Consider the following 25,146-nt stretch of genomic DNA (forward strand, 5'->3'; position numbering starts at 1 on the left):
AGTAGGATCCCCCAACTCTGCCCCTCTGGGATCAGTGCCACACCAAGGGGGAAATGGCAACCTGATTGTGAAGGGAGGTGGGCTGTGCCAAGCACAGGATGTGTGAGCCTGTGGGTTTTCTTTTCTCCTGAGGAGGAAGCCACGGGAAGGACAGAGAGGGAAGGCTTCCCTGAAAGTGCCACCAGCTTCTGGGTTGAGCAGGATGGGAAAGGAATGGAGAGCAGGGACGGCAGCATGCCAGGTTTCCCCTGGAGGGCAGTACACGCGTGCATGTTACGTGTGTGGATTGTGTACTCTCACCGTAACACACCTCTTCCCTTATGATCTGCAATGGCACATCCAACAGAATTTTCTGTGTTGATCCAAATGGTCTATATTCTGAGCTGACGGTACCCACGGGCCACAGGTGGCTACTGAGTAACTGAAATGAGGCGAGTGTGACCGAGGAAATGAAATTTTCGTTTTACTTAATTGTAATTCGTAGCTACACATGGGTAGTGTGATCATACTGGACAGATGGATGCTAGAGTTTGTGGAGGGCGGCATGTGAAGCCCAGACCATCTGGGCCCAAATCCTGGCCCTGCCCCATGAATAGGGTTCTCTACCTCTCGGGGCCTTGGCGTCCCCACCTGTAAACAGTGCAAATCTAATGGAGGAGCAGACTGAGTACACTCATGGCGGTGCCTGGCCCAGTGCTGGCTGCCCTGGTGGTGGTGCCAGTTGTCCTGCTCCGAGAGGCCCATGTCCTGCTCTGAAAGCAGCCACGTGCTGTAGAGAAGCAGTGGGGAGGACGTCCTTAGGGCAGGCAAGGGTGCTTGCCGAGGACCCCACCCTGATGGGGACACTGCCAGCCCTAGGAGAAGAGGACACACTCAAGGGGGAGTCCCCCACACTCATACTCCTCCATCTGGAACTTCTGCTACTGTATCTCTCACCCCTACCATCAGAAAGGTGCACAGGCCTCAGGGACCATTCTGCACGAACCCCTCATTTACAGAAGACAGAAGTAAGGGCCAGACACATAGAGTGACCTTCCATGACCACGGGCAGCCAGGACAAGGGCTTAGGGCCTGTTGCTGGTCGAGCGACCTGTCCCCCGTAGGGCATGGCTCTGTGTCCCAAATGTCTCCTGACCTGCCCCATACACACTCCCCCACCCCAAAGCTCTGTTTGAGGCAAACACCAGGTCAAGCCCTGCACGTACCCTTCCCAAGGTCCTCCTTCTGGCTTCAGAACACCGTCCTGCCAGGGCCAACTTTGTTCCCTGTTTCCTACTGCATCTCAGGCCTGAGTTCCTAGGCCTCTGGCCTGGGCAGGATGGCCAATCAGGAGTGAAGCTCCGTCTGAAACTCACCTCCCTACAGAGCCTGCCCTTAGCACAGAGCCCAAGAGTATAAAACCCCACTCCTGACACCTTCTCTAGAAACTCCAGTTGTCCTTTGCACACAGACACCCTCAAGCACCCCACTATATTCTCATCTATACTCCAGGTCTACGAAAGGCTTGCTGACCCATTCAGGGGAAAAGCCAAGTCCCATAAAATATCACTTCCTTTCGCCCCCCCCCCATCCCTACAAGATTAGGCCTACCCTGCTGCCCACCTAGGGTGGGGGTCCCAGGCCTCCCCGCCACATGGCAGCTGCAGCAGCCTGGGCATATGTGCTCTGCCTCGAGTCTCTGACACCCACACAGGGGGAGGGAGAATCTCAACACCCCCACCCAAGACAGACAGCAGCATACGCCACAACACAGCAGAAGTGCACAGAAGCATCAGGATGGGGCTGGAGGAGGGGCGGGGGGAGGTGCGGGTCAGCAGTGGGAGGCAGAAGGTGAAGGGAAACGCTGGGCCCAGAGTTCGGTCCCCAGTGAGGGAACCGCTAACAGGCTTCAGAAAAAGCAGGGTGAGCAGAGGAGAATGCCTGCCTCAGTTCTTCCTCTTTCCCCCAAAAGCTGCCACTCTCACACACCCGGCACCAGTGAAACACTTCTGTTAATCACAGACTGAGCGGCAGCCTGACTCTGGAGTTAAGTGGATATGAAATTGAGCACTTATAGGTCATTTCTTGAACGGATATATGTATGCATTGTGTTCTCTTTAGGGGTTCCCTCCTCCCAGCAAATGCAGACCACCTCCCATGTTTCCAGAGGTCCAGTAGACAAAGACACTCACCTGGGAACTGATAGCCATAGCTAGGAGCAAATCCGGGGTAGCCGCGGCCGTAGGTTGCCACAAAGTTGGGGTAGCCTTGAACACAGAGAAAAGAACAGTCCTGTTAGTACAGCTGCCTCAGATCTGGGGGGGAGGAACCCCAAGGAATGGGGGGTGGAGGAGAGGAGGAGAAACAACCTGAGTTATTTTCCTCCACAAAATGGTCTGTCTCCCGTGAGGGTGTTTGCCCGGGGCCTGCGTCACCTCTCTCCCACAGCCGGGGGCACTGCTGTCAGCCTGCTGGTAATTAACCCGTATTTGGGGAGAGAGACCCCCAAAGCCCACACACTTTCTTACCTTGCAGAGTAAATGCCAGGTATTAGCACCAAACACAGGGCCGGTGGCTGGCTCTGACATTTGGAGAGCTTAGCCTGAATGTACTTTACCTTAAAGCTATTGACAATGGGAGAGTGAAGTCCTCGTAATGCCTCCTCCCAAGGCAGTGGCCAACAGCACCCAACTCCCGACAACACAAGGACAAGGTGGGGTCACAGGTTAGTGGTGAAACTCAGGGTTGACACGGTGCCTCTGGAAAAGCACTGGGCCCAATGAGCCACGGCCCAGGGGAGGTGGGGTCCCAGGGGTCCGTGTCCAAGCATGGACATGCCACAGGGTACCAGAATCTTCCTACGGCCCCCGGAGAATGGTGAGGGGCTGGCTGTGTTAAAACGTGCACCACAAACTACGGCCCAAACCCAGAAGCCTCGTGTTTTGACAGGCATTTCGCAACAAGCACGTCTTAGCAGGTAACTTAGGGGGTGACAGGTTTAAGTGGGGTGTGCTTGTGGAAGCTGCTGCTGGGCTGGACATGGGGTGCAGAGGACAGTTCTGGTGCTAGTGTGGCCATCTCCGGTGTATTAGGAAATTGCCAGCGAGACAGATGTCACTTCAGCTCTCAACCCTTTATCATGCCTGCTCAGGAGACTTCACTCTCCACGTCCCCGCTTCTTGATTCAGGCCACAAAGAGGGCTGGTGTAGCCTTCTTGGACTGAAATTCCACTGGCCATTGGAGACCCATGGCTCCCCCCATTCCCACCCTGCCAGGCTCACGTGGTCTCCCCTCCACTCAATGTATGGGATTCTCAGTATATTCATGCTCTTCAAACGCCATCCGGCAACCCTACCACCTAGCCTGCCACCTCCACCAGCCTGACTTTTGCTTTGACCTCTGACCTGGTTGTTTTCTGGCTATCTGGCACTGGGCGCCCCTTCTCTGTGAGTCTTGGAGACGGGCCTGCCTCCCATCATGGAAGCAGAAAAGACCTTCCTCCTGCTCACTGAGCCAGACAGGCCGGGAACCTGGGCTTGGCCAATGGAAGCTTCCCAGGATCCACATCTGGGGCCAGGGAGGCAGAGGAGGAGGGAGCAGTTGCGTATTTATTCTGGCATCAGCAGCAGAGTCCAGCATCCAGTGGTGGCAACAGTGGCCCCTGATCAGGTCACTCCTGGGTCCCATGGTTGTGGCTGTGGCTCTGACCACCCAGCGTGCAGTTCCTACCTGTTTTCTAGCGCTCCTGGCAACTCTGTGTGCTGCCTACGTCCCTCCAGTTATCGCCATTGCTGCTGCCAGCAGCCAGTTATTTCTGTTGCTTGCCACCAAAATGCTGGTAAAGCTGCTTTGATGGGTGGGTTTATGACAGTTGCCACACCCTCTAGCCATGCAGGCAACAGCGGCAGCTTTCCATGTGTGTCTGTGCGGTTCTAAACAGCCCCTTAAACATCCCTAAACACAGGCTCTGGGGCCTCACTGTCCACCTCCCCAGTGGACTCTCACATTTTCTGGCCCTGCAGGGGAGGGCTACAGGATCACTCACTACATTCCATCGCGTGTGGACTCTGGCACCACGTGTTAGAGTTTGCTGGTCTTCCTGCTGCCTGTTCATAGAGCTCTTATGCCTCAGAGGTCCAGAGATGAGACCCACCCTACCTCACTTCTCTGTGTTTGTTGGTGTTGTAGCTTCTGCCCTGACCAGTGGATCTGTCATCAGTCAGAGCATAGAAACTTGCTGGACCAAATGTTAGGCGACTTGGGTTCCAGCCCTACCTCTGGCCCAAGACCACGCACATGGTGGGTCTTCTCTTTTCTCTGGGATCTTGAGTCTTGCCCTCTGATGGGCCCCAATTCTCAACTGATACCAGCTGTGGCTCCTTTCCCTTGCTTCATCGGAGCCTTTCCAAATTTACAGTCACAACTCACTGGCCAATTGACCTGTTTCTCCCTCAAAAGGGTCTTGCCACCTGCTCCTTCCCTGTGTGTTTATTTCCCAGCATTTGGTGTCTCATTGACAGAAGGCTGCCCAGAGGAGACAGGATGACCTGGCAGCTCTGCACCAACTTCTGAGGAGCAGGACCCAAGTGAGACGCGGAGCTCTCGATGGCACCCGATGGGGAAAGAAGAACAGAGGGACGGCGATGACGGACAGAGGCCAAGACTCGGACGCCTGAAATGGACACGCGCAGCTGGGCTCCTTCCTTGGTACTTATTTCATGGCTGGCCAGCTCAATTCTCCTCCCAATTAATCACCTGCTATCAAATCAAATCATTTAGCACTAGATTTCTTATACCATTATTTCAACAATATTGATAAACGGATTATACACAAGCAGCCAAAGCACGGTTGCCTGGGGCCTTTCCTGATGAAAAATGACTCCTTTGCTTCTAACTTCAGTGCTGGGGGGGTCTTAAATATTTCAGTGTTAATCCGACAGCAAAAGTGTAGGCCCATGTGTCACCTTCAAGACGCCCTCAGAGTGGGTGGGCGTGGAGGGAGGTGGAATGCCTAGTCCCTCCCTGATTCGGCCCACCAGTAGGAAGACTCCATTATATCTGCTTTCTTCCTGGCATACTTGAAAGTCTTCAACAAGAAGGAAGAAAAAGCATTGTCAAGTTCACCCCAATCTGGGGCCCTTACCCCAGTCTTCTCGGAGACATCAATATTGTCTCCTGAACAACAAAGGTAAGAATGTGGCATCTGCCAGAGTAGGGGATCTTATCGCCACCTCCCCATTGCCAAACGTCCTCTGGGTCAGGCAGATGAAATCATAAATTTATAATACAACATTACTTCAATTTTCCTCTTCATTTACTGCTGTGCAGCCCAGCTCTGCTCGAACGGCTCCCAGCCCCAGCCACACAGGGGAAATTGGCTGGCTGCATATCAATAGCACATTACAGCAGACCCATGCGGATGCTCCATCAAGCCATATTACGGTGAGATGACCCAGCCACCACTTCCATTAGCAGCCGGGCCCCTCCTGCACCGGCGACTGCACAATTTATTTGCTCCAGTACTCTGGATGCCTGATCAATCCCACAGTAATTATCTCTTGTCACTAAAGAAAAAACTAAGCCTTCTGCCTGGATGGCCACCTTTCTTACAGACCAGCTTTCTATTGTGGAAAAAAAATTTGGAAATCAACAAGAGAAATTGAATTGGACAGCTCATTTGAGGGCCCTCTTTTGGGAATGCTGGCAGAATTCTCAGAATTGTGGTTCTAGATCTTTGCTCCAAGCCTAGGAGATGTTGCATTCACATGACTCATCCTCTCCCAGGCGTTCGCTACCCAGAGTCATGGAAAACTGCTCCCAACCAGGCCCCCAACTTGAAAGAGACAAGGGAACTGTGAGAGTGTGACACATGGGCTGTGGGGTGTGCAGAGCACGGCCTTGGTGGGGGCACCATACCGAATCCATCTTTGGTTTGTAAGTGAAGGCCAGCAGATTACAGCTCATCTCTTCTCGATGATGATTTCTTTTGGCTTTCATTTCAGAGGGGCTTACTATTAGGGAATACTGGGCTAGGATTTCACAGGGCCTTCCCAGTACGAGCACGGATAAGAATGCCTCTGGCTTTCTTCAGTTGGTCAAGTGTCTCTCCATTTCTGGGCCTGCAGGGTGAAGCTTTTCAAGGCCTCAGCAATGAGGTATTTCTCTACCACTAGTATCCAACCTGTTAAATAGCATGTGCCCGGTGAGGTCAAGAGATTGGAAGGCAGTCAGATTACATGGCTGAGAAGGCCAAGAGGAATCAAATATATCAACAATAATCATGTTTGCTTTTATTAAGTCCACTTTCATTAAGACAAACTAAAGAGATTCTAGTGCATTGAGCTGGGTAACTGTGGGTACCTCTTTGCTGCTGCAAGCCAGTGGAATAAACTTTGAGGGCTACAAAAAGACCTTTTCTAAGGGTCTCAGTTGATTTTGGTTTTGTCCAGCGCAAAGGCAGGGAAACCTAACCCCTCCTCTTCTCTTCTACGTTCTTATAAGGAATTCCCATTGGGCCGATTATTCTATAATTCTGTCAAAGGCTGTAAAAGCTAAAACCAAAGCAGCTGTAGGTTCCCCCCAAGGACGTTTGTAGTCGTATCAAGCAAGATTGAGAAGGAATAACTGTGCAACTATATGCTCACCAGCCTTCCTTTGATGAGACCTCCCCAAGTGTGGAGAAATCTTAAAGGACATTTAAAAATTAGTTCCACAGTTTCCAGGTTATTGACAGACCAGTGTGTGTATGGTTTCACTAGAATATCAGCTCCCTGAGATCAGAGGCTTCATTCTCTGCTGCCTTCTCAGCGACTAGAAAAGTGCCTGGCATTTAGCAGGTACTCAATAAATAGTTGTTGAATGAATGGATTTAAAAAACCTTAATGTTTTATCGTCTCATGTTTTAAAACCCTAGAAGTGCTTTTGCTGCTCTTTCAACAAAAAAAGTTCAAATCACTGAAACTTCATCTCATTCCATTCATTAATAATTTTTTTTTAAATGGTTTTCTGTGTGAGCCCAGTTCATCAAATTGTTGGTGGTGATAATGATTCCAGGACATATGCAGGCTTAGTGCAGCAGGGAGAGGCTGACCCCCTTGACTAATGGGGGCATGTCAGGCCACCCTCCCGAAGCATTAGACTCCCCCTGATGACACCACTTTAGAGGGAGGAAGCATGGGTTTCAATCACAGCACAGCAGATGGCACTCTCCTCGCCCACAGTCCAGAGGCCCAGGCTGCAAGCTGTGCCAATGGGCGAAATGGAGGCCAGCCCTGGACATTTCCGGCAGGGGTATCGGAGAAGGCTCGGTGGAGACTCCGGCCTGGCTAGGGAGGCAACAGGCCAACCAGACTGTGAGGCTGAGAGTTTGTTCCTTGGGTACTGTGCCTGATTCATCCCTTCTGCCCGGAGCTCGGGCTGAGCTGGTTCCTGGCTGGAAGCATATGTAGGGACCTCTCAGGAGGCCCTGTCTCTCAGCAAGTGACTGGATGGGCTCGCCATAGGGACTGGGGGATTCAGGAGGGCCGGGGGCTGCTGAGGTCTGGAGGGCAGCAGGCCTGGAGTGGGCCTTTGTTGGCAGGTAGAAGATAATCCAACTCCTTGAGCTGGGGGTCCGAACTGAGGTGGAGGCTGTAGGTGCCACAGCACAAGTCACACCTGAGGGTCTAGCTAAGTTCTTGGCCGAGGGCAGGAAGGGTCCCCACGTGGAAGAGTATCAGGCACCTACTCAAGTGGTAATTTGCCCAGGGCTCCCCAGGACCTTATTAATCGTGGCTCCCAGCTTGAGCACCTACTACTATGCTTCATAGACCCGAAGATACACTTCCCCCGCCCCCCCCCACATTTTAACATCTCTTGAAAGAAAGTGGGATCTATCTCACCATCGATGTGGTAAGAAAGCCTCAGTGCAGTTTAATTAACAGTATATATATATTTTTCATTCTGAATGGTACACAAAGGTACATTTTACCAGCCATGCAGCTCGGATTTGACAAAATACTGGCTGGGCATGATATGGTTCCATTTATCCTCAACTCCATGAAGGGAGGGTCCCCATATCCCTATCTATGGGTGGGGTAACTGAAGGAAAGAGAAGCTGTCACTTGCCCCAAGTCACACAGTTGACAGGGTGAGGATGCAGATTTGATTCAGAAGTCCTGAGCTCTTTCAGAGCCCACACAGCCCCACCCCGGAGGGGGGCCCAGCCGATGCCATCAATTCCATCCAAGGGGCTCTCTGCTTGGTTGGGGGAGGAGGAGCATCTCTGTGACCTGGGAGAGGGCGGGGAGGCGGGAGCTGGCTGAGGTCTGGGGGTCCTGCCTGGTGGCAGTCTCAACCAGAGCTATGTGGGCAAAAGCCTTAAGCAACAGGGGTGGGGGTGATTGGGGTGGGCTGGGGAAGGTTTTAACTAAAAAACCAACAGGTTCTTAACCATGAGGACATTTTAAACTAACAATTACTTCTTAACTGAGGCTTGAGGAAGTCATAACTTGAGACACGAGAGGAAGGGGAAAGAGTTGGGGCAGATGAGTAAGCCCCTGACATTCCCAACACATCCATCCCCCAGCGAGCAGGAGCCCATCGGACAGCATCTCGAGAAATACAAGGAACATTCGGGTCTGCCCACCACCACCATGGTCAAGCCCAATTCTGGAGCCCCTGGGACGCCACTCCTCCTTCTCACATGTGCCGGCCTGCACCTGCCCCACCTGCTCAGGACAGTCATCTCCTGGGGTATCATACTAGGACCCTCAAGTTCCAAGGCTGTTCCTTCTGTGTGGATGGCCCTTGGTTTACTCATTCTTCGCATCGCAGCCGAAATGTCACCTCCACAGGGAGATGTTCCCTGATTCCTCAGACTAGTTTCCATTCCTCATCGTACACTCTTAAAGCACCCCACAACTCTATTACGATGAATTACGTATCTGTGAGACACGCTGGTCAATGTCATCTTTCTCACTAGACCTCAAGCTCCATGAGGGCAGAGACCATGTCCACCTCGTTAAGCACCGTCTCCCAGAGCTCACCCAGGGCTGGCCATGCAGGAGGTGCGCAAAGACCCAAGGCATTCAACAAGGTCCTCCTGTCTTGGCTCCTGTTAGGAAACCACTGGGTGTACTCTGTTCAAGGACTGAACTTGGGTGTCTGTGGAGATGTGGGTCCCGAGCCCTCCTTGGATACGGCTGCTTCACCTTTGCTCTTTGGCAACTGACAAGAGTGAACCTGCTTCACTCCACACCTGTGCTTCTCCCTGAAGAAAACCCAGTTCATTCTCCCTGCAGGTAAAGGGCATCAAGTTAGACCAGAAAGGTGGGGGCACTTCCTAAAGATACGGATCCTTAAAAGTCTCCTATTTTGTGCCCTAAGGCCTTTACATGAGACTCCAAAGCCAGAAGGTGGTAATGGTCCCAAACTCTTTTCTTTAAGTTTTGATTAAAAAAACCCTATTAATTAATCCACTCAGTTTCTTTTGGCATACGACCTAGGGTAAAGACCAAATAAAATGTGTTTTTTCCAAGCAAGAGCCCAACAAGTGTCTCATAGTCAACCAGGAAATAATTTTCACTGATTTCTAAAAATAATTGTATAATATAATTACACTCTTACATAGAAATATATTTAGTTCAGGCTCTTTAACTTTTTGTAGGAACAGATGCATTCCTACATACCACACTATTTTAATTACTGTAGTTTTGTGCTATGTTCTGGTACTCGGCAAACTAGTCTTTTCTTATTTCTCCTTTTAAAACATCTTCTGATTTATGCTTATGTGTTTCCTCTTCCAGGTAAGTTTTAGAATCATTTGCCCAATTTTCAAAGAATTACGATAGGATTTTTCTTTGAAACTGTTAAACCTAAAACATTAATTTGAGAAGAATAAGCATCTCAGCCATTTTTTATATTCTCATGGCATCTCTCTCCATTTTAAGTTCCCCCAAATAACTTTACCTGCCCTTGCTCAAAAAAATAGAGACAATTTTTTTCAGTAACCTATAAAACCCAGCAAAGTTTTATAAATTTAAAACTAAGCCAGGAATGACTTAACACAGCAGCAAATCTGAAAACACATAAAGAGCTTATCAAACAATATAGAAGAGGGGCTCTTACCAAACCAAATGAAAACCCATTAAAACTAGACAGATCATGTACCTGAATGGAATTTTACCATTAACTACCATTTATCCCATTTAATTAGTATTTTCCTGACACACAATAACTTGCACTAAAATACTGTGCTCTCGCCTTGAAATTTCTAATTATTGTTGCGACCCACACCATTACGCTTCTCCACTGCTTTCTCCATCTTTCATGCTATTTAAGCAGCAAGATTTTCAATTATCTACGCAGGACGGACAGAGATACCTTTAAGGAAGGGGCATAATATGCAACTCAATTTCTCTAAAAGCCAGGAGAGATCATTTTTCGTCAGGACAAACACACTGTCTTTTATCATCTTTTTTTTTTTTTTTTTTTTTTTTTTTGCAAATAAAGAGTAAAACAGGCTATTTAAAACATCCATTTAAATGCAAATTTTGATATCCCAGGAGAAAAATGTTAATCATTTAAATAGACAGGATTATCGCCCACCCTCACCACTTCCCCTCCTCTCCCAAGTTTTAGAAAATGTACCTCGGCTCACACAAGTTAAGCCAGTCAGGAGTCCTTAGGTCTTCATCCATCCATCCATCCATCCATCCATCCATCCATCCATCCATCAATCCATCTCTCTATCTCTGCTCATTTAATAGTCACAACTCTTGCAAGGAGGATTATCATTCTCATCTACAGATGAGGAAACTAAGGCTCAGACAGGTAAAGCAGTTTGTCCAGCTGGAAGGTAACCCAGTGGGTGTATAGGCCTCCAACGCCCCCAATCCAGGGTGACTCTGCTGGGTCCTCAGGGTCCCACCCAGACTCACCCAGCATCCCCATGCCAAGCATGAATGCGTCCATGGTGTAAGGCAGTCCCCGGGCCCGGCCTCTTGTCCCAGGTGGGAACATGACTTCTTTCGGCTGAGCCTTCTTACATTCTACCTGTTAAACAGAAAAGCGAACAAATGAGATGCAAATGAATTCCACGTAAATGTCAAATGCAGAACTGATCTGGTTATGAGCTAGGTTATTTTTAGCCTTGCTCCTTGCTCACTGTAAAAATAGCCGTGCTGAGTAAATGGCCTGCAAAATAAATATTTAAGAAAACACACCACTTGTGCAAATCCTGCTTTGGAAAAACCTACAAGGATGAAATTGGGTTTGGAAGGGTGGCAAGGACGTAAGGTTAAGATACACATGCGTGGGGGTTGGGAGCTCAGATTGAAATTTGCACGGAAGGTATGAGAGCTAAAGAGTCTGTTTGATGTGTCTGTGAATAATAACAATAGCAATAGCAACAATCCCTCATGACTAGTGGACCCTTTACATGTTTACAAATTCCCCTCAGGTTCCTTTTAAGTCAGTGACTTTTCACATCGGGCCATCTGACTCTACCTCTTATTAAACAGACAGGCCAGTTAGTTTTAGCTCTATTTCAGATATCTGAGAAAAGTGAACATCACAAGGCTTGCATAACGTGCTGTAAACCATATCCTAGCAGGAGCAGGCCTGAAAGCCAGACATTTAAAATTTCTAGGTCAGCGATGCCACCATCTCCATAAAACCTGCCTGGCACACTCCAGAGGGAAGTAGTACTAAGCTTAAACACTGATTCTGTTCACGTGGATTACCAGTTTCTCATTCCGCAGCAACATCTTCAAGTGGTTGCTGGTCTTTTCTTTCTGTTTCCCTTCTGCCTGCAAAATTTCTCAATCTTATTCTGCTCACACATCCAAAGGTCACTTATTTAACAACATATATTTTTATATATATGTATGTAAAATATAGATATATAAAAAAAATAAAATAACGCAAGCCCAGGAAATAAGTACAACTTTTGCCTGTGAAGTTCCTACACTGTTTCTACTAATATTCCTTAGGCCTTTCCTTGCTCAGTGTTGACTTGCTTTCAGTTTACAGATAAACTTGACAAGCATTGTTAGCTGGTCATCAATCCCATTGCTGATGAAGATGGGATGTCACAGGGTAAGGCAGGGATACTGATAGCAGCGAAAGTAACAGCATGACAGTCTGAGAGTGATGGGGAAAGACAAGAATCAGGTATCTTATTGAAAAAGCAGTCTGGGGCCACATGGAATAGGAGCCAAAACCCCACGGAGCTCAACAGCTGCTGGGTGTATCACTATCACACAGAAAATTACCATTGTTTACAGCAGGTCTGAGATGTGAAGAAAAAGTTAAACTGTGTACGGTATATTTTAAAAGGGACCTACGTGAGTTGTTCATTTTGGACATACTCACGTCCCAAATTCTTCAAATAAATATTTTAGGGGCGACCAGATGGCTCAGTTGGTTAGAGCGCAAGTTCTGAACAAAGTTGCTGGTTCAGTTCCCACATAGGATAGTGGGCTGCGTCCCCTGTGACTAAAGACTGAAAATGGCGACTGGACTTGTTGCTGAGCTGCGCCCTCCACAACTAGACTGAAGGACAACTACTTGGAGCTGATGGGCCCTGGAGAAACACACTGGCCCCCAATATTTCCCAATAAAATTTATTTTAAAAAAAAGTACATATATATGTGCTTAAGTTGGGGAAACCTTTAATTACCTCAACTATTAACTCCTCTTCCTCCAAAGACAACAGATAATAGGTATTAATCTTGTTCTTTAAAGAATGATAACCACACATGCTTTTTAAAAAAATGGACAACATGGTTCAACATCCATGACTGATACGCTTAATACAAAAAGAGTTTTTATAGATTAAAAGGAAAAAGACGAGCATCCCCAAAGGAGAAATGGGTAAAGGACCTGAACGGGCAATTCACAAATGGCTAATAAAGAAGCCCACATCCCCAAACAAGACATAGCTTTCCCCCATCAGACTGGCCATGATGAAAGGATTATTTCATGTTGAGTCCCTGAGAGCACGAGCACTAGGGGTGAAAACTGGCACATACTTTTCTGGAGGACAACCTGAAAAAATATCAAAAACTATACACGCACACCCTTTGGACTAATAAATCCCACTTGCAGGAATTTATCCTGCAAGGACATATGGATGAGGCTATTTACCATATGCATTAATGATCCTTTTTTTTTTTTTTTAAAGAAAATGGCCTAAACGTCCAAGAACAGGGAGTTGGTCAGATTGAGTTTGGTTCATTCAAGTTGACTGACAGCTACACAGCTACGGAAAAAGCTGGTAAGGACATGCATGGGTATCGGGTAACTGTCGGTCCCAGGCAAACCAGGATAGTTGGTCACCCTAACTGCACACAGGGAAAAAAGTAAATGACAGTGACTTTGTGGGAAATAAACAAGGGTATATACCATAGGGGGGAAAATATGAAAAAGACACAGCAAAGTTGTTTTAGAGTGACTTTGCTTTTGAATTTCCATTGTGCATTTTGTTATTGTTGTTTATTTCCCAAGTTTTCTGCTTTGAATATTACTGTTGCAAGTGGGGGGGGGATGGTGATTCAAAAGAAATCATCAAAATTGAGTCTTTTAGATTTCTCCCCTAACCACAGGGGTGACAACTTGCTCCTGGACACCAGATCCCAATCTGGGGACTCACAAGCAGGCTGAGAAACCTCGTTTCCGAGAGCCTGCCCGAGCCTGGGAAGATGGGTGTGCTCGGCAGAGGTAGACAGATAATTACCTAACGATAACACCAGGAGCCAGAATAACACCGCTAACCAGCTCACTTCCTAATAGCCCTATCGGTGACAATCTATTGCATTGTCTTATGAAAACCTGCTGCCTGTTCCTAGGCAACCTGATCAACGAAAATTTCAGGTTTATACAATTTTCATTTAGGGAACATAAAGGTTAACTGACTGTAATGGGAACATTTTAAACAAACCCACCTCCTCTTCCTCTCACTGAGCAGGCAGGGCTGGCAGCTCTGTTTAACTCTGCTGTCTTTGCTGGTGCTGTTTTGGGCAGCACCGACCGTGTGGGTTCTATCAAACAGCACTGTGTCAACCCTGAGTGCTCCCCGAGGCCAGGGGCCATGTCATGTGTACTCTCTGGGGGACCCTGGCACATCCTGGGCACTTGAGTGACAGAGAGAGGCAGCAGTCGCACCAGGGAGCCTGGCCTGGCCTGCACTGAAGGCTTCTGGAGACATTTCTCAGGACCAGGAGGCCTGCCCACCCAGCCTCCCACTCCTCGGATGATGTAGTATGAAGAACACACACAAAAGGGGAGAGAGGCACAGCTGTTCTCTGCCTGTATCCTGAGTCTTTGCAGTGGGACAGGGCTTGCTGACGATGAAACTACGTCCTTTACCCATCAGACTGGAGGAAAACTCATCTTCTCCACCAGACTGCTAATTCTCAGGGCAGGGATCAGGTTAACCCCTACCTTCCCAGGTCCCTCAGTGAAGTTCTGTACAGAGCATGGACTGACTCACATGCTTGTTATGGTCAAGGAGACCCAGTCTACTTAATTCAATGGTGCCGAGGAACTCAACGTGCCCGGCAAGTGCTAGGCTGTGGAGGGGTGCAAAGATACATAAGGCAGGTTTCCACCTCGAGAGCCCTCATTCTATTGAAAAAAAAAAAAGGATTTTATTCTCCTTACATTAACATTAAGGCAAGTAATCATACGTCAACCTGCCCCCTGTCACTTCTGGGCCTGTCAGCCTCTGGAGCCTCTGGAGCTAGACCACATTTGGGCCACTCCCCCCTCCCCCCCGCAACCCCTGCTATCCTCCCTCTGGGCCCTGTGCAAACCAGGCAACTTGGCATAAACAACCCGAGTTATGGTCAGAACCCAAACAGGGAAAACCCAGTCTATGATCGCGGCCGAAGTCACATGCGTAGGTCATACAGCCACACACTCTGTCCCAGTTATCTACTGCTGTGCAACAAACTACCCCCAAACTGAGTGGCTTCGAGCAACAATTTATCACTCTCTCTCATGGTTCTGTAGTTGACTGGGCTCAGCAGGGCTCTTGCTTGCGGTCTCTCATGTATGTGTGATCAGATGGTGGCTGGGCCTGGAGCTGGAGCCGGAGACAGCCTGGACTCGGCTGGAGGTCCAAGATGGCTTCTTCACTCACACAGCAAGCAGTTGACGCTGGTTCCGCTGGGACTGTCTGGGGGGTAGGGGTGGGGGTGGCCTCTACTCGTGGCTCCTTCATGGCACTCGGTCTTCTCACAATCTGGTGGCTGAGTCTCAAGAGGCTGTGTCCCAAGCACAAGCATTCCAAGAGACCAAGGCAGAAGCGGCAACACCTAGCTTTGGGAGTCACACTGCTACTTCCATCACATTCTACTGGTGCCACGGAACCAGCCTAGATTTGCTGTGGGAAGGGAATAACAAGGCTGCGAACCCTGGGAGGCCTAGATCACAGTGGCCATCTTTGGAGACGGGCTACCACATGAGATCAGTGAAGAGCAGTGAGCAGACAGGACAGTGGGAAGCAGTCCGCCCACCCCTTGTATCTGGCTGGCTGGGCTCTTGGGGCTTTGGGCTCTGAGGGCTGCCTTTGCCGTGAGGCACATGGCAGACCACACGTGCACCCCTCCTAGGGCCGTCCCAGAGAGACTTATCTGGCTCCTCAGGTCAACAGAAGCAAAACGGAAGTGGTTCTCCTGGTGATCAGATCTCTTGCTCCAGCGGTTTCAGTACCACCCCAAGACCCCCATTTACAATAAATGCGCCCCACTACTCACACCAAAGTGCTCTTGCTAGGGCAGCCATGGGTGGGGGCAGTATCTGAGGAAGGAACATCTCCAACCAAGGCTTAGTCCTTGAATCTCCTCAACCGACAGTTCAGACCCCACTTTGCCAGCTTTTCACACTGGCTGCCATTGCTACTGCTGCTAATGGCACCCAGAAAAAGCAGTCTGGTTGGAGGGGCTAGAGATTTAGCAGGAAATGCCATTTGGATTTGTGCTTGTAAGAAGCCTCAGAGGACATTGAGACCAACTTCTCGCGCTGAGAAGATGAGGTCTCCCGTTTTCAGGTTTCATGGCTGGCAAAGACAAGAAGCAGCCCCGTACCAAGGGGCAAAGGCCTATCCCGCAAAGGTAGATACAGTTTCCTTCAAAATTTCTCTCTCTAAATACGCTGCTTAGCTTGGCAAAGTGGGAAGAGGGGGTATGGCTTCTTTGTCGCCCCATGGGTACGAGTTCAGAAGAAGGACCGAGCTGAACCCTCTTTAAGAATGTTCCTTTGAGAAGATGAATCAAACAGAGGCCCGATGTGAGCTTGCACGTGCGCTCTCTTAACACTGTGTTGGCTGCTTGTTGGGGTGGCCGCCTCTTCCAACCAGGGTCCAAAGCAATTCAGCCAGGGTTGTTTCTAATTTTTTATCCAGAAATAATTTCAAACTTACAGAAAAGTTGCAAGGAGAGTAAAAAGACCGCCTGTACACCCTTTATCCAGATTGACCTGTTAACAGTTTGTCACTTTTGCTTTATCACGTGCACACTCTCCAGGTCTAGGTCTAGATCTGTGACTCCCCACTCCCCCCACCTGAACCATTTGAGAGGGGGTTGCATACGTTATGGTGTGCATTTCCTAAACATAAAGACATTTTCTTACATAACCACAGTACAGTTATCAACCTCAGGACATTTAACAATGAACAACACTTTAATCTAGGGTCTGTATTACTATTTTGTCAGTGGACCCAATGATGCCCTTTATCACTATCTATGCATCTTATAGAACAGGGGTGTCCAGACTGCGGCCCGTGATTCATTTTTAATTGGCCCGCAGCAAATTCCAAAAATATATTTAGTTTACTTAAATAAACCAGGTGAGGCAATACGTACTTCACCTCGAGTGAGTGGCCCGGCTGTTTGTGTATTTTACCGTATATGGTCCTTGGTGAAAAACGCTGATAAAAGGTTGGATACCCCTGTTATAGAACAAGAAGCCGGAGCGCAGGGACTTCAGACACCTCACCTACGGTTGCAGACAGTCCATGTGTGGCAGGGCTGGGTCTGAGCCCAGGTCTGCCTAATGCCATGGTGCATACCGGGCACAGGGTCCTGTGCCACACCCGAGGGGGAGACTCTTGGCATTGGCTTTTGGAGAAGGAGCTAGGACTTCCGTGGGCACAGCTTCTTTGCAGCTACTCTGAGTGGCTACCCCCACCCAACGGGCCTGCAGGCCTTGCTGAGGCAAGCTCCCTGCCGGGCACCTTTTGGAAGAGGAAGAGGCTGGCAGTCTGAGGAGGATGCCAACCAAGGTCTGGGAAGTGAAAAGGCTTTTGTTCATTCCTGGTTTCTACACAAACGGCGCTAGTCAGCATACCCCGAGGGCTGGGAGGGAAACCAGACCCCACCCCGGTCTGGGGAAACCCAAGCCCTGTGCCGGGGGCCTTGATTTACAGCCCAGGACAAGGAAACTCTTGTGTGGCCTGAAGAGGCCAGTGTTTGTAGCTTCACTTCTCACCCCAAACAGGTCATGTTAGAAGTGATTTACTCCTCCAGGGGAGGATAAAATCCACAGCTGCTCAGAAAGATCAACCTGGACTGTCTGGCTGGTAGGAAGGGAGGGGAACAGAGCTGCCCATGGGGGCACCGTCCTTCTGGGGAGTTTCCTGAAAGACACAGAGGCCTGACCTGGTCTTGCCCCAAGATCAGCTCCTCCTCTGACTCAAGCTGCTGCACTTCCCCAGCCAGGTTCTGGTAGATTCCAGGCCAACACTGCTTCTCTGAAGCCCCAAGTTGACCATCTCCTCTGGCTGTTAGGCCCTGAGCACCTTCCAGGGAGACAAAGGGAAGAGGAGATGACACCCCAGTGTAACGTCTCAGGGGTCCAGCCTGGAGCCTAGGAGCCACCCAAATCTCTCCAGGAAGGCAGGAGGGGTGAGCTGTACCCCAGAAACCACATACAGCTCCCCGCTTGGCCTGCGCCATCCCACGGCCACAGCCTTCCTTCCTCCTGCCCATTGCTCTCTCTTGCCCTTTCTGCCAGTCACAAGCTTTTCTGGAAACCAGGAAGACAGGACCCTTCATGAGGCTCTTGCAGGTTCATAAACAAGATTCAGAGAGGACCTTCTCTCATGGAACCTGCAGAGCAAGGAAGATAAACACAGGTGAGTTCCTCGGGGAGGCACTGAGCCTCTGCTGTCCTTCAGAGTGTGGCTGGCTACAGAATGTGCTAGAGAACACGCAGTCTGCTGCAAAATGAAGACATGGTGGCCTTTGTCTAACAATATCCAAGAGTTCCAAGATGGCATCAGCAGCGCATGAAACCATTGAGGACCCTTCTGCATGCAGGGCCTGCAACAGCTGCTCTGCTGGCACACCCAGGAAGCCGGCCCTGTTCAAGGCAGTTGCTGAATGAGAATTGAAGAAAGAGTCCCGTAAAGACCAAGGTGCGGGCTGAGAAGCACATGAACAAGCCCTCAGGAGAGGCAGAGAGGGCCTGCAGAGGGAAGGCAAGACCCAGGCTCTTCTCAATGTGGAACCATACCCGAAATGCACCTGCTGGGTAGCTCTCCCTGAGTGACCTTCAGAGAGTCAGGTCACCTCTTCTCGGTTCTAATGTCCATACTAGGGTTTCCATGCTACTGAGTCACTCTGTGTATCCACGGTCAGGGTCAGGAGGGAGTCCTAACCTGAGATTCCATCATGGGCGAGGACACCCCGGGAATCCTGACAGCCGCACTGGCAAGACCCAGCCCTTGCCTCCAGCAGGGGAGGGTGCCTAGCCATCCTGCTATACCTGCCCCTCACCAGTGCCAGCCCTCTGCCCTCTGCAAACTAAGGCCTCTCTGCAGGGCACCGTCAATTCTGGGAACTGAGCAGAAGGGAGTTCTGTGTTCTGTCCCTTCCCTCCTCCCTTCCTTGGACGTCTCCATCAGGCACTGTCCAGGTAGACAGGCAGCAGCGCGTGGCCAAGCACCAGGGGGCCCACTTGTACCCCCACTGGTCTTGTTTTGTTGCGAAACGGTCCTCACAGATGTGGGACACCCCCCCGCCCCTGAAGTCTATGGAAGAAGGGGTTACTGTGCAAACCAAAACGGAAATGCCAGCTTAGGCAAGTGATGGCCGCCAGCAGAAACCTCCACCTTCAAAGGACACGTGCTTGCTAGAAACAGACCATTTGTGAGAAGCACTGAGAGTCCGGCAGGACATACGATCTTGACTCCATCTCCCTGGTCAGCAGGATTACTCTGGGGAGGAAGGCACCTATTGCGCACTGAGCACTTCCCATATGCTACGTTGTCATGACATCCTCACATGTGTGTGCGCGTGTGAGTACACATATATCATATAATGTAGTAATACACACAATGACATATATATGTAATGCACATAAAGCTCAGTGCATGGCACACAGAAGTCCTCGGAAATTCACTGTTCTCAACACCCTCATTAATCAACTCTTCATTTCCTCTGACTTGGCCTAATTAGCCCCCGTTACACTATAAAAGGAAACTGAGGTCCTGAGGAATGATTTGTCTAAGATCACAAAGCCAGGTAACGGCACAGCCGGGATTCAATCCTTGGTCCCCAACTTTAAAATCCGTTTGTTCACACCCTCTGGCCGTGCAGGTCCTGCCTGCACAGCTCTTCCCAGCCACTGTCTCACTACCCAGACCTCAAGGCCCACCTCAGATGCTATTCCTTAAACAAACCCATTCCCAATCCTAGTTCCAGAATTACTTTCCCTAACACTTCCAGAATCAATTTCATACACTGTTTCCTCTGCTCGGTGTTTTATTAAAATCAGCGAAGGCAAAGTGAAAGAAGTCATAAACCAATACTATTAGCACCTCCTATGTAGCAGGAAGGGGCCAGGTCTGGACACACAGATAAATTCATTAAGCTGAGGCTCTCCTAGGAGGTACTCACAGTCTGGGTGAGCAGTGGACAGGAGCTGGCCCCCAGCACCATCTGAGACACATGCTCCGTGACTGTAGCCTCCCACCCCATCTGTTCTGGGGGCAGGGGTCTCGACCCCCCACTGCAGTCCAGCCTAGAGGCTGAGGCTCCTACCTAGCTTTAAACTGCGGCTTCTGACTTTTCTGTGCCTCAATTTTCTCATCTGTGAAATAGTGAAATACAGCGCCTACCCCACAGCGCTGCAGGGAGCTACTAAATTAAACGGGCTAACCCTTTAAGCACTCGTGCTGGATATCATTGGTTGGGTCACACTTACTGTCCTCCACATGGAGCCTACCGCGTTTCCCCGAAAATAAGACCTAGCCGGACAATCAGCTCTAATGCGTCTTTTGGAGCAAAGATTAATATAAGACTCAGTATATTATATTATACTAATATTAGTATAGTAAAATAAGACTGGGTCTTATTATATTATTATATTATGGTAATATATTATATTATAGTAAAATAAGACTGGGTCTAAAATGCATTAGAGCTGATTGTCCGGCTAGGTCTTATTTTGGGGGAAACACGGTAGGTAAACGCTTTTGAAGGTGATAAGGCAAGTTCACATCTGTGCTGTGTAAATTCCAAAGACTGGGGAGCAGAGAGGAGAGAGAAAGTGGCTGCCACCCCCCCAAGCCCGCAGATTCCAGGCATGCTGCCACTGACTTTTTCCCTAACCTCCCCCACCTGCCAGCCAGGTAAGGCCCCATCTTCCTGCTTTCATCAGCAAGGTGCGCAAAGGGAGCTGCACAGGCTGCACTATTTGGGGAAAAAGCTGACGGTGGCAGCAACAGCTGTTCTCCTTTTCCTTTCTGGGAACCTGCAAGGACATTTCAAAGTGAAAAGAAAGCTCAGCCTCCAGCAGGTGCCCAAATGCTGTCACCAGGCTGGGTGCTTCTCCCAGACCAGGGTGGGCTCTGCCAGAGACCCTGCACAGATGGGGCCTACCTTAATTTCTCTATTTAAAAGAGAAGAAAAGGTGTGGCTTGAGCGTTAGCTTGCACTTCCCTGGGCTGTCAAGAACGGCTGAGCAAAGTCAAAGAAAGAACAGGCCCCAGAGAAGGGGTGTAGAGAGAGGGGAGCAGCCTCTTTGGGTGGTCTCCATGCCCCCTCCCCGCCGTGGGTGGTGTGCAGGGGATGCAAGGAGCAGTACACATGGAAAAGCCCAGAGGTGAGGGGCAGCTAGATACTGAGAAAGATGCTCCACTCTCCCCGCCCCACTGCAGTGGCCTCACCAGAGGACAGATGAAGGACAAAGGAGGCAGACTCAGGAGACTGGGAGGCCACCTCCCCACCGGGCACATTACTTCTGCCTAAATAGCGACAAACACTTACCCCCAACACCCCCAGCCTGGCCTCCCGGCTGCTGTCCTCACCTTCCCCAACACGCAAATCCCTCTGCCTGCATTAACAGAGCTGGTACATAAACAATTTATACACAAACAACTTGTGTGTGCCAGTGCATCATGGGGGTGGGGGAGACACAGGGCTTCTCCTTCTCCACGTAAACACAAGATTCATTTATTAAGTGCCTCTCTGGCATTTCCCTTTTTTTTTTTTTTTTTTTTGCCTTCATCCTGCTTGTTTAATATTGCATTTGACATTCTCATTTTATAAATGGTAACAGAAGCAGAATGGATGGCTAAAATTAGCTTACGAGTGAGAATGATGCTACAAATAGGATGGTGAACACAGAAGCCTAGTTAATTCCACCCACATTATCCACCCCATCCCCCTCCACTTTGGGGCTGGTTCTGGACCCAGCTCTCAGTTGGGCTGAGGAGCAGCAGCTTTGAGGGAAAGGATGCGTGCCCAGTCACTGGGTACCCTGCCAGGTGGCAGCACCCCATGGGGGCCTCAGTGGATCCCCTCACCCAGCCCCGAGGCCCAGGGGCCAATCCAGGACACTTCTGCTCTCTCTTCCTAATCCTACCCAGAAGGCCCGGCTCCAGGGTTAATCCCCGAGGGTGCCGTGGGCTGAGGGCCTGCGATCTCACCAGGCTTTGCTCTTAGAAGTGGGGCTTTCAGAACCTCCCCCAAGGATGATTCAGCTGAAGGGCCTGAGTCAGCTTCCCTGGGATCTAGAAAATCACATCTGTGGGTCCCGTCTGCTCTGCTCTGCAGCATGTGAGCTTTCTCCTCTCCTTGGGACCACCGCCCAGCCATAGCATCGAGCGCTCACCTCACACACCGCTCCCTGCCCCAGAGACACACACACTTGCATCGCACTGACTTGTAATCTGCCCAGGACCACCTTACCTTATGATTACGTATTTGTCCAATAAAACGATTCCAGGAATAATGACAGTGATGATGATGATGGTGAAGAGGATAGTAGTCGTAGAAGTAGTAAGAAAATGCCATCACTTTGATAGAGTGTGCTACAGCCTGGTAAAAACCCTCACAAGTCCTAAGTCCCCGCCCTCTGTGAGGCAGGTGCCATCATTACCTGTCGTACAGAGATGGGAGCACAGAAGCCAGGTCAACTTGCCCAAGGTCACACAGCAGAGCGAGGAGGAGTGCTGTGGGGCATTCAGCAGTGAGAGGCTCGTGGCACCTCTGCTGGGAAGGCGTCTCGGGCCGACGGCACACCACTCTGACCACTTCACTCCCCACCTGTTCCGTGCTTGGGGGCCCCTCAAAGAATGAAGGCACTGATACTTTCCACAGGCTGGTGTCCTAAACCCCAGCGTCTGTTTGGGGGTACCCCCACCTCCAAACTCTGCCTCTGACTAGTAAAAAGCTGACTCAATAGAGAACCTGAGTGACCTCTTAGCTAAAAGCCTTTCCCTTGGGCCTCTTGAGATAAGCAGACCTTGTCTGCTCTGAGCTACGTTAGTTTGGCTGGGAGTCAGAAACTATATATCCATGGGCCAAATCCTGCTTCTGCTTATTTTTGTAAAAAAGGTTTTATTTGAATGTAGCCATGCCCCCTTATTTACATACTGTCAGTAGCTGCTTTTGCACTACGATAGCCGAGCTGAGTAGTTGTGACAGACCGTAGAGCCCTCAAAGATTAAAATATTTACTCTTGGGCCCTTTACAAATAGTTTTTTGGCTCCTAGCTGTAGGCCAAATGGAGGAAACGCGCAGTGACCAAGGAGGTTTTCTGGAGGGCTGATTCCTTCAAGGCTGTGGGATTCTATACCCCATAGCAGAGCAGATAAAGACTCCCCAGGGTCAGGAACCAAACCAGGGCTTTCGATAAGCTGCAAAGGGCAGTGGTCATCATCCTTCCCATCGTACAGAGGGGCAAACAGGTGCAGACAGGTAGGGGATTTCCTAGTCAAGGGACAACCAGAGGTGGATCTGGGATTCAGGCTCGGGTCCCTGTGTTCCAAAGTCCTGGGTACCCATAAATGACCCAGTAGGTCCCAACTAGGGACATCGTATGTCACTCTCAGGATCCAGCCCTTCACCCCAGTGGACGTACTCATACAGGTATGGTCAAAGCTCCAAGGCCCATATCAGAGAGCAAGGGCCTGGCCATGTGGGGGAGTCCCTGAACTGACAGCTTCCTCGGGACGGAGCCCTGGTCTCTCTGACCACAAGGGAGTGTGCAGTGGTGCCAAGAGCACCAGCCTCACCCAGTGTGTGTGTGTGTGTGTGTGGGGGGGGGGGTCCTGTGCCAGGCAGCTCATCTGGCTCCATACTCTTAGGGCCTCAGTTCCCTCATCTTGGGTTCCTTCCTTCTGACACTGGATGGACGATTTGACCCACAACTACTGCACTGTCTCTCCTTTGCTGTGGTCCTTGCCCCGTGCTTCGCAGACTTTAACATGCACGCAAATCACTGGAGATTTGTCAAAATGCAGACGGATTTGGTAGGTCGCGGGTGGGGCCTAAGCCGACATTACTAACAAGCCTGCAAACTGCTTAGCAATTCATATAAATTAGAACACCTTAGAGGCACAAGGAGAAGGTAAGGAGTCCTATAGTGATCCTTATAAAAAGCAAATAAAAGCCCTTGCTTACATTCCTCACTCGAATCAATCCAGGTTTTTCAATAAGGAGGTTTGCCTAAGTTGGCAACAGGGTACAGTGGGAAGAACATCGAGACGGAACCAGAACGACCCAGGTTCAAATCCCAGCTCTGCCACTTAGAACCATGGGCAGCGAAAGTCCCTTCACCGCTCGGAGCTCGTGTCAACCTCTATAAAATGGGACAACGACCCCAACCTCAGGACAAAAGGAGACCGCATGTAAACACCAATATCTTTCTGTTGAATCAGGAGTGGGAACAGGCTCCACCTGAGGTGCCCTCACCCAGGCACCATTCAAACTGTACCCTAAGTTCTCTTTGTCGACGCCCGCCTCCCTCCTTGCGGCTGCCCGCCGGGAGGCTGCCTGGCACTAATCAAGCAAGTGTCCCTGCTGCTCGGAGGCTGCTTCAATCAGGGGCACACGGCAGGAGGCGTTATTAGTTGTGCCCGCGCCTGGGCTAGCCGAGTAGCCGGAGGTGTCCCTCTCTGCAGGGTCAGCACGTAGCTCAGCATGTGCACGTGTGTGTTTATGGAGACAGAGCCACATTGGGGCTTCACTCTGACCTGTGCCACGACGGAGGAAGGGGCTGAGTCTCAGCTCTCGTGGCTTGGGCCCTGAGCTGGGATGGCAGCCAGCTACCCTCAGTGTCCCTCACTCACCTGCCTGGAGATCCACTGTGCCATCTGGGACCCCTTACACCCAAGCGTGGCCCTTCTGCCCAGCCGGAATTGGGCCCTGAGTGAGTCTATCTCCTTACCCGTCTCTTAGGAGGATGAGGAACCACATGGTCCACAACATGACTGGCAGAGCAGGCAGTCAGTGGCCGTGGAAGGCTGTAGACCAGATGACTTTTAAAGTCTCTTTCAGCCTGGAGAGCGGAAATGGCCTATCGGGTATAAAATGTGAGCTCTGGGCATTAAGCTTTTGGGACTTGAAATCTGGTGCTACCACTCACTGACCCTGTGGCCCTGGGCAAGGCGCTGAACTTCTCTCTGCCTCATTTTGCTTATCAGTAAAATGGGGATAATAATTAGTACCTACACCAAAGTGTGTGTGATAATCAAATGAGAAGAGGTGCATAAAGCAAGTGCTCGGCAGAGCATGTAGTTAGCACTCAGAGACGTTAGCTGTGGGATCTCTGTGTGGGAGAGTGCCATGGGGGTCCTTTGGCCATTCCCCTGCCACCACCCTGGAGGTGACCTCCTTCAGGCAGAGACTATATAGGGAGGAAGGCAGAGTTCCTGGATCCCACCTTCCCGAGAA

The 25,146-nt window shown here is 50.1% G+C and overlaps 1 protein-coding gene across 12 annotated transcripts in view; it reads right to left on the reverse strand.

Annotated features, from left to right (window-relative positions):
• Positions 1-25,146, reverse strand: part of MSI2 (musashi RNA binding protein 2) — a 379,844-nt gene that overhangs the window by 49,648 nt on the left and 305,050 nt on the right. For all 12 annotated transcript variants that reach the window (XR_016022877.1, XR_016022876.1, XM_088802145.1 and 9 more), the window contains exons 9-10: positions 10,900-11,014; positions 2,172-2,246 (exon numbers count right to left, since the gene is read on the reverse strand). Coding sequence is in view for 10 of the 12 variants with exons in the window: in XM_088802145.1 (XP_088658271.1) it covers positions 2,172-2,246; positions 10,900-11,014 (190 nt within the window). In the remaining 2 variants the exon portion in view is untranslated. The remainder of the gene's footprint in view (positions 1-2,171; positions 2,247-10,899; positions 11,015-25,146) is intronic.

This window comes from Rhinolophus sinicus, chromosome 12 (genome assembly GCF_057876585.1).
Source record: "Rhinolophus sinicus isolate RSI-liver-muscle chromosome 12, RSI-T2T, whole genome shotgun sequence".
In the NCBI taxonomy this organism is placed as follows: domain Eukaryota; kingdom Metazoa; phylum Chordata; class Mammalia; order Chiroptera; family Rhinolophidae; genus Rhinolophus; species Rhinolophus sinicus.